This window comes from Tupaia chinensis, unplaced genomic scaffold (assembly GCF_000334495.1).
Source record: "Tupaia chinensis unplaced genomic scaffold, TupChi_1.0 Scaffold000139_1, whole genome shotgun sequence".
Lineage (NCBI taxonomy): Eukaryota > Metazoa > Chordata > Mammalia > Scandentia > Tupaiidae > Tupaia > Tupaia belangeri.
This window is the reverse complement of record NW_006159609.1, coordinates 2735483-2744691: the sequence shown is the minus strand read 5'-3', so window position 1 is coordinate 2744691 and position 9209 is coordinate 2735483. Positions and strand designations below refer to the sequence as shown.

General features: G+C 38.9%; 1 protein-coding gene across 6 annotated transcripts in view; it reads left to right on the top strand.

The window, feature by feature from the left end:
• CCDC83 (coiled-coil domain containing 83) overlaps positions 1-9209 on the top strand; it is a 56800-nt gene that overhangs the window by 46800 nt on the left and 791 nt on the right. For all 6 annotated transcript variants that reach the window (XM_006144931.3, XM_006144928.3, XM_006144927.3 and 3 more), the window contains 3 exons: positions 1387-1508; positions 5746-5825; positions 6667-6845. In XM_006144931.3, the coding sequence (XP_006144993.1) occupies positions 1387-1508; positions 5746-5825; positions 6667-6845 (381 nt within the window). The remainder of the gene's footprint in view (positions 1-1386; positions 1509-5745; positions 5826-6666; positions 6846-9209) is intronic.

Sequence of the window (9209 nt, the reverse complement as noted above, 5' to 3'; positions counted from 1 at the left end):
GGAAAGAGACATGCTTTATTCATCTTTGCACCCTTCTACAATCTAGCTCAGAACTTTGTCTGTAATGAGAATTAACACATTTAATAAATGACTTACCATGATAGATATATGCACATGCCAATATGTGGAAAGTCTAAACAAGGTTTGATAGTGGGAAAATAAGCTGAACTTATTAGGTAAAATCCCCAGGTCACCCCTCCACCATGCAGTGTGTTGAGCTACATAGGGGCTGATCAGGAGGTGTTTAAGGGAAAGATCAAGACAATAGAAGAATTAGAAGTAAGCGTATAAACTGGTAGGCTGCTGAGAATAATGGAAAAATAACCTGAAGGAAGTACTAAGTCTCAAAGGAATATGATGAAACTAAAAGGCACAGAGGTTTAGGTTCTGTATATCTTGTCAGGAGTTGCACAAGAGTGTAACTGAGATGAGTACTTAGGAGATGACTAACATTTTTGTTTTGTTGCTGAGATTTAATTATATTTTGGAACCTTGAAGCTTTCAATGTATTGGAAGGTTATTGTATCTTGTTGGTCATTTATTCCCCAAGCATAATACAGTTTCTGGCATATAGTAAGTACACAATACAATTGAATAAATGAATGTATCAATATTTCATCTACTTGACTTTTCTCAAAACTACTCCAGCATATAGAGAGAACATCATTGTGTTATAGGGCTGACATTTAAGGGCTGGTAGGCCTGTGCTTCTCTTTTTAAAAAATAGCATAATATTTCATTTTCTCCTATGTTATTAGTTTTCATTGTATAGTTTATAATTATCCTTAGATCTTTATTTAGCTACTAATATATCACATTGCTAATTTAATTAGTCTTATTTTATTACTTATCTCTATCTCTCTCATATATAAGTCCGCACTGGTTTTAAAGTGGGGGATAGAAGGCCCCTGCTATTCTGTAATAACCGTCTAACCATGCAGACAGGTTCTGCTGATGGCCTAGAAAACAGTCCAACCATTTCTTCTTAGAGGGGAAAGACAAAGGAAATCCAGTAATAAATAAGATGCTAGATCTTCCCTTCAGGCAAATGCAATTTTAGGAGTTGAATTTGTTGTAGAAAATATTTTTTAGATTCATGATATTATGTATGCATGCGTGCATGCATGAGAGAGAAGGCAGCACATTCCAAAGGGTCTGATCACACAACAATCTCCCTTCAGTCCTCCATTGCATCAGCTCTTGGGCACACACACACATACCTGGCAAGTTTCAGTTTGACTATGGATTTGAACTGGGGTCACCAGGTGGGATCTGTTTTCTTTTGAGCAGCATGTTACCTTTGTGCCACAGAGCCAGCCCCTGTTACAGAAAACATAATGTAACTAAATGAATATTAATATCCATTTTCTTTTTTTCTGAGAACAGATTGCAACTCATAGGAAGGAAGTTGAAGAATTAGAAAAAACTATTCATGAGTTGGAAGAAGAAAATTTGGTGCTTATTGATCAACTATTCAACTGTAGACTTGTGGATCTCAAAATACCCAGGTAAAAGTTATTACCACATCTGGAAAATATTTTATAAATATTTTTTAGAAGTCATGATTTTAAAAATATAATTGAATTATTTATTACTCCAGTCAGATTGCAATAGTCAAAAAGAAAGAACCAATGACCATGGCGAAGGTATAAGATTATTACTACTGATCATTGGTACAGTGTAATCCTTTAATTTTTTCTGGCAATGCACCATAGTCATAATAGCAAACACTTAAACTTGAACATCACAACTGCCAACCTTCAGGGGCCTATAGGCCAGCAGAGAAATTGGTCATGAAATAAATGCGTGTCAGTATAGTTATCAGATATATGAAGTGCCAAGTTAGCACAAAGGCAGGGGAGGAGATGTAATACACTTTCTAGAAGTTTCTTGGGTGTTCTGGGATTCTGATTACCTTGTGTAGGAGAGAATTATTTTCTTTGATAAAAGAGTCAAATTGCTTTGCAGGCAAAGAAAATAGCCTAGCATTCTAAGACACATTTGTTCCTATACAAAAAAAACCAAATGTGTATATGGCTTCAGATTATAGGTTAGCTATTTCTCTTATTTGAAAAAAACGTCTTACTATACTAATCTGGATGAGAAACTAGAGCCTTGGAATATGGAATTAAAATTTAAAATGGTAGTCATGGGGCCAGCAGGTGGTGTGGTGTAGTGGTTAAGACTCTAGACTCCCAGATGGCCAGCAGTGGTTTGAGTCTTGGACCTGGCAGCTTGCTTTCTCTCTCTTTCCTTCACTGTCTCTCTCTAGTGAGTGCACATTCCCTATAGCAAAATTGATTAAAATAAAAAAAATCGATTCTTTAAAAAAATCAAATGGTAGTCATAATTTGGATAAAGATTCAGAAATGGGAAATAATCTAAATAGTAGCATGTACAGGAAGAGAGGGGGAAATCAGTCACACAAACATAAGGTATATATTTACAAGTATGGGAAAGAAATGTCTATGTTTAGGAATAGAGTAGATAAAAATTTTCCACCCAGGTAGTTCCTGCTGTTCATATGACATGGAAAAATACTATCTGAGACACAATGAAGTATTAGTTATTTACAAACTTCCTATTGTAGGCTAGGACAGGTGAGTCTGGGTAAGTTCTGGGTCCTTTGTTTGGTAAGCCTAAGTGATGAGTGTCAGAAGATTAGAGAAACAGGGAGACAGTGTAATTACTTTACAGGCTGAAAACCACTTCCCTTTCAAATTACTTTATGACTATATGTGCTCCAGGGAGAGTAGATGACAACAAAAATGATATAGGGGGTGAGGATAAATGAATGGACTATTACAGGACTCCACTACTTCCAGGCTCTTGAGCTGGTGCCCAGCAGGCTCCTGGGAGTAGATGCTTCAATGCTCCCTGGTAGGCAGTGCTCTCTTTTACCAGCCCTCTCTTACAAGGTCTCCAGCTCCCCATTCCTATTCTTGTCATCCATTGCTGCTGTCGTGACCATGTCTAATCTCTGCCAGCTACCTTCATACCTCTTTGTTGAGAATTCAGTCATATATAATACTATTAGGATGATGAAAAATAGATTTTATATATCCCAGTGGATATATAAAGTTGTTTTCCAGGACCAGTAGGTGGCATGGTGGTTAAGGTGCTGGATTCTCATAGGGTCAATCATGGCTCTAGTCCCAGACCTGGTGACTTGCTTTGTCACTTTCCTTCTCTCTCTCTGTCTCTCTCTGGTGAGCATACGTGCCCTATAGCAAATTAAAAAATAAATAAATAAATATTTTTTAAAAGGTCTGTTTCCCGGGACCAGCAGTTAGCGTAATGGCTATGTCACTGGACTCCCACGTAGTAGACCGCAGTTCGCGTCCTGGACCTGGTGGCTTAAAACTCACGCCGGGTGCGTGTGCATGCATGCCCAAGATCCCAAGAGGAGAATGGAGGAGAAGGGATTGTGGTGTGGCCATCCCCCCCGTTTAAATTTTTGCTATAGGGCATGTGCACTCACTGGAGAAAAAGAGAGAGAGAGAGAGAAAGTGAAAAATCACCTTTCTAATCCCTTCTCTTCCATTCTCTTTTCAAGATTTTGGGTGCACATACACATATGAAAACCTCTCAAAAAAAAAAAAAAGGTCTGTTTCCCTACTTGGATAGGAAATGGGATTTTTTTTTTTTTTAAATTTTTGCTATAGGGCATGTGCACTCACTGGAGAAAAAGAGAGAGAGAGAGAGAAAGTGAAAAATCACCTTTCTAATCCCTTCTCTTCCATTCTCTTTTCAAGATTTTGGGTGCACATACACATATGCCTGGCATGTTTTACAAGGTGCCAGGTCTGGGACTTCAACTATGCAGTCAGTCATGTGAAATTCAGCTGCCTTAACTGCCATGCCACCAGCTGGCATGCATGTGATATTCTGGTTAATAGAATTACTGCAGTTCCCATGCAGAGTTTCCCAAACTCTTTCCATCACATCTCATGTAAGGCTGTCATGGGATTTCTCTGACACACTCGAGTAAACAGATGAGGTGACTATCAGTGTCACAGAGCTCAGGCTAAATGGCCCAACACCTATAAATCTAACACGAACTTAATATAACAACATCTTTCAAGAATATTTTCTATCATTAAATATTAAGTGCTGCTGCCCTGTAGTGCTACAGAAATGACGATAAACTAATAATCGAGAGAGAAATCTAGATTTCTGAAGGTTAAGGCATTTAGTAAGATGTTAGTTATTCAAAATGGTAAAATAGGAAACTCTATAAAAGAACTCTGTGGGGGCCAGCAGGTTGCATAGTGGGTAAGGCAGTGGATTCCCACATAGCTGACCGTTGTTTGAGTCTCAGACCTGGTGGCTTGAAAGTCACACTAGGTGCATTTGTGTACAAGCCCAAAGTTCCAGGAGGATACTGGAAGAGAAGGGATTGTGCCCTGGCCATACCCCCTGGGGAGTGATTTCTCACTTCCCCTCTATCTCTCTTCAGCAAGCATATGTGCCCTATGGCACAAACCTTAGGAAGGGGGGGGGGGGTGGAACTCTAAGGTTTCAGATATGTCTATCTACAGATGAGAAACTAACCTGTGAAACTAACCTTTACTCAGCTATGTCTTTAGCAGTTTTTACAGATGGAAGCACTGTATGTAGTTACACAGTTTGCTGGAGTGGTAGTTTTTACAGATGGAAGCACTGTATGTAGTTACACAATTTGCTGGAGTGGTAGTGTCTGGGTAACACTTTCTTCACGTTCTTTAAATAACTGGCAGCTTCTGATTCAGGAGATTCACTTTGGTTGCTAAGCTTAAGGATGAGAAGTTGTTTGCACATCTGCAAGGGTCCAATTGTTTCATGCTGTTCTCAAGCAAACCTCATGGAAATGCCATACAGAGCTTTCAAGGCATCTTGTTTCCTGATTTGAAATTTGGTGGGCATTCTGAAAGGGAGAGTACAGAGTTAAATACCTGCACAGAGTTAGTTGTAACAAAGCACACCATCAGCTCACTAGGCTGTAGGCAGCACTCACCAGTCGGTGAAAGCTAAGACCTGGGCGGCATCGTGGATTCCTACAGTTCACTTTCTCTTTCTTGTTTTTCTCTTTATCTCAAACTCATCTCCTTGAGGCCCTACCATTCCTCATCTGAATTACTACAGCGGCGACCTAACTGGTGCCGTGCTCATCTCTTTCTGGGATTTTATTAATAAATATGTTACTAACTTGCCTTGTAATGTCCTTCCCTTACTCCCAGCTCTTCCCTGGTGAACATCTCCTGGTTCTTCAAGAATCCGCTCAGGTCCTTTTTCTCCTCCAGGACACCTTCCCTTATTGCCCCCAACTAACTCAGGCGTTTCTTCTTTCTGGACCCCAGCATTCTCACCCTCTTCATGGTATTATTTATCATTTAAAAATACTATAAGACTGAGGACCAGCAGGTGGCATGGTGGTTAAGGGCTCTAGACTCCCACATGGCTCACCATGGTTCAAGTCCCGGACCTGGCAACTTGCTTTTTCATTTCCCCCACCTCCCCACACTCTGTCCCTTTCTGGTCAAATTAAAATAATAAAGAAATAAATAAATTAGTTAATTAATTAAGTTAAATAAAATAATTCTTAAAAAAAATACTCTAAGACTATTTGCCTGGACCTTATGCTCAAGAGTAGACACTGTGTCTCACTTGTCATTTATCCACAGCTGGTAGGGGAGTAGTCACTGCTGATCAGGTTAAGAAAATACTTCTTGACTAACAGACTGCTTTCTTTATTCATCCTTTTAGGCGACTGTATCTTACCCAAGCTTGTGGACAAGAGGTACCACCTGAAAAAAGTCCTTTGGAGTTGTCAGAAACATATATAGGTATTATTTTTATTACAATGGTGATTTTTCTTTGTCAGTTTAACAAATGCTTCTTGAGCATCTATGATAGGTATGCACCCCACATTCAAGAGCTATTTAGAGAGCAGATATACGCTAACTGCTCTAGATTTCTTTTTTTCTTTGTAGTGCGTATCCTAACCTGTCTCCTCTCTCATCTTTCATTTTCAAATCAAAGGTACCATGCTTCACAGTGAATTAAATAGATGCTAGAAAAGAGAGATGAGGGATGAGGGCTGTAAGAAAGTAGAAGAAACTGAATAAACCAACAAAAACTATTTTAATTTCTAATTAATTGCTATACTGGCATGGTTTTCAGTCCAGTACAGCCAAACAAATGCTAACACACACATAGGTTCTCATGTGATTATCGTAACTTATTATTAGCTAACTAAAGGAACCACAACTAAAGAGTTTCTAAAAATGAGACTATCAGATCAGCCCTGAAACCTAGTGGTTAAGGAAGCCAGATCTCACAAGGCTAAACAGTTCCAGTCTTGGCCTTAGTGGCTTGAAAAGCACACCAGGCATGTGTGTCTGCATGCCCAGAATCCCAATAGGAGAGAGAAATGGAGGAGAAAGGATTATGGTGTGACCATGCTCCCACTGGGGAGGTACTTTCTCTCTCTCTTTGTTTCTGATGAGTGCATAGGCCCTCTGGAAATCAAAAAGAAAAAAACTGAGACTCTCTTTGATATATAAATTCAACATTTCTAATTCTCAAAGTGCTTCAAATTAAAAATACAACCAAGTATAGATTGCATTTTTATCTGTTGAAAATGCATACATAATTACTTTCTTTGTATTTATCCCCAACTCATAGGCAAAGAAAGTAGTGACATGATGAGTGGATCATTTCAGAGCAGTGCCTTAGACCTTAGTCAGGAAGACAGCACTGGAGACATCCAGCACCTGAAATTGGACAAAGCGGAGAGCTTGAGTGTAGAGTTTGGAGTCTCTGATATGAAATACTTGCTATATGAGGATGAGCAGGATTTCAAGGTAAGATTCAAGAGAATACAATATTGATTACTAAGAGAATGCTGTTTTATTAATTAACAAAAGAAATTAACCTAAAATATGGATACTGAAAAATTCTATTACAAAAACTGGCCCACCATTTACATCTCTCATTGGATACTATTTGGACATTGGAAAAGTCATGATGCATTTTTGTATAGAAAACCATAGAAAAATACATTGTGACTTTTTTTGATGACCCAATATTTTCACTCTTATGCCTGCCCAATTTGTTACATATATCCATTGACAGACCTCCAATACTGGTATACAATGTAAATTACCTAATCCTACATATGAAATATCCCCAATTCTAGTGGCTTATAACAAAATTATGTATTCTACTTCAAAGCTTCTGTCAGTTAGTATTTGAGAGAGCTCCACTGGACAGTGCTCACTTGGATTTTGGGGTAGTTGTGATCATGTGTTGGCTGGGGCTGCAGGCATCTGAAGGCTTGACTGGGGTAGGAAGATCCATGTTCAAGGTGGCTCACTCCCATGGTTGTCAAGTTGATGCTGGCTAAGTTGGGGCCTCAGTTCCTCTTCACATGGGCCTCTGCACAGAGTGCCATGCATGTGTGTTTGTGATGGCACCTGGCTTCTCCCAGAGCAAGCAGTCCTAGAGACCAAAACAAAATCAGCAATGTTTTATGTGACTTTGCTTTGGAAATCTATGCCATCACTTCTATCATATTTTATTCATTGATGTAGTTACAAAGTCCTACCCAAGGGAAGGGACACAACTCCCTCATCTTGCCAGAGGAAGGTCAGCATCATACTGTAAGCAAGTACACTGGATAGGATATATATTAAGCCATCTTGGGAAAGTACAAACTGCCAAATATACTATTCATTAAAGGCTGATGTATCAAGCCTTTTCATTTTAAAACCTCTTTTTACATTTAAATTACATTTAAATTATCCCCACAGCCAACCCTGTTAATTTCCTTCTTGGTACTGTAAAACCCTTAAAAGTTCTCCTAAAACTTAAAGTCTGGTGGAAGAATGATGTCAGAAAGTAGAAATAACTGAATAAACTAATGAAAACTAATTTAACTAGGTACAATTCAGTCCTACCTAGTGACCATTTAAAGTTTTTGCCTCTCTAGCATCCAAACCCCAATGAGCATCTTGGAATTATGACTCCAGTATGTCATGATGACTTTGGGCTAATTGACAGTTACCTTCAAAATCCCCTAATTGCATACCATTTTATTGAATGAAAGACTTTCTTATTTTACATGTGAGTTTCTGATGTGGCGAAACTGCCACAGATATGGCATGTTACTTTGGAATCCTCATTCAGATTATTTTGAAATATGTAGTACACCTTCATCAGCTTTTCTCTTACCGTATATTTATCATAGCTTTATACTTACATATTTTGAAAGGTAAATACAGGGACTTTTGAGAATTAAAACATCCCTTTCTTTTTTAAAAGCTATTTGATTTTTCTAAATTAAAATTAATATGTATTAAGAACCTCATAAAAACAGGTACTTAGATGGTTGGGAATTTAAAGGTAAAAATAGGGGAAAAAAATGAAGTCTCACAGATTCTTGTGCGGCAGGCCCTATCCCCCCCAAATCACTTAGAGCCTTACAGAAGACAGAAGAAAGTTAACACTTACCATATAAGAGGAAATGTATCACCTGCATCTCTATCTGACCAGACTGTGAGCTTACCTTGCACCCCAGCACTTGATATAGGGCTTGGCACATACCGGGCTCTCCTGAAAGGCTTGCTGAAGTGTTGAAGGAGTTCAGAAGCAAGAGTTATGGCTTGGAGGCTTCCCAGAGGAAGGGATGTCAGGTAGTGCTTGAGCTCTTTCAACCCAGTTTTGAATTGGCTGTGGGATTCCATAGAAATTAGACTTCTAACTCTGTTTGTTGCTCTCTTTTAGTTAGTGTGATAGAATGTGGTTAAGTTTTATCTGTACAATACCCATGGGATATTCCAGTAGGAAATTCATGAAGAATTTGCTCAGTATAGAATATATATTAGTCAGGGCCAACAGATGGTACAGAGATTAAGGTGCTGGATCTCACATGGTCAACTATGTGGTTCAAGTCCTGAACCCAATGACTTTAAAACCACACCTGGCATGTTGTGCATATGTGCCCAAAATCCCAAGAGGAAAATGGAGGAAAAGGGATTGCAGCACGGCCATCTCCCCGAGAGGGATGATTTCTCACTTTCCCTGTTTTCCTGTCTCTGTCAAGTGCATGTGCCCTGTAGCAAAAAATGAATATTTATTATTCTATATGGCATTTGCAGAATCTTTCCCATTGAAAACTCTACTGTGGTTATGTACTGACCAGCAGAAGGCTAAGTATACATAGCCAA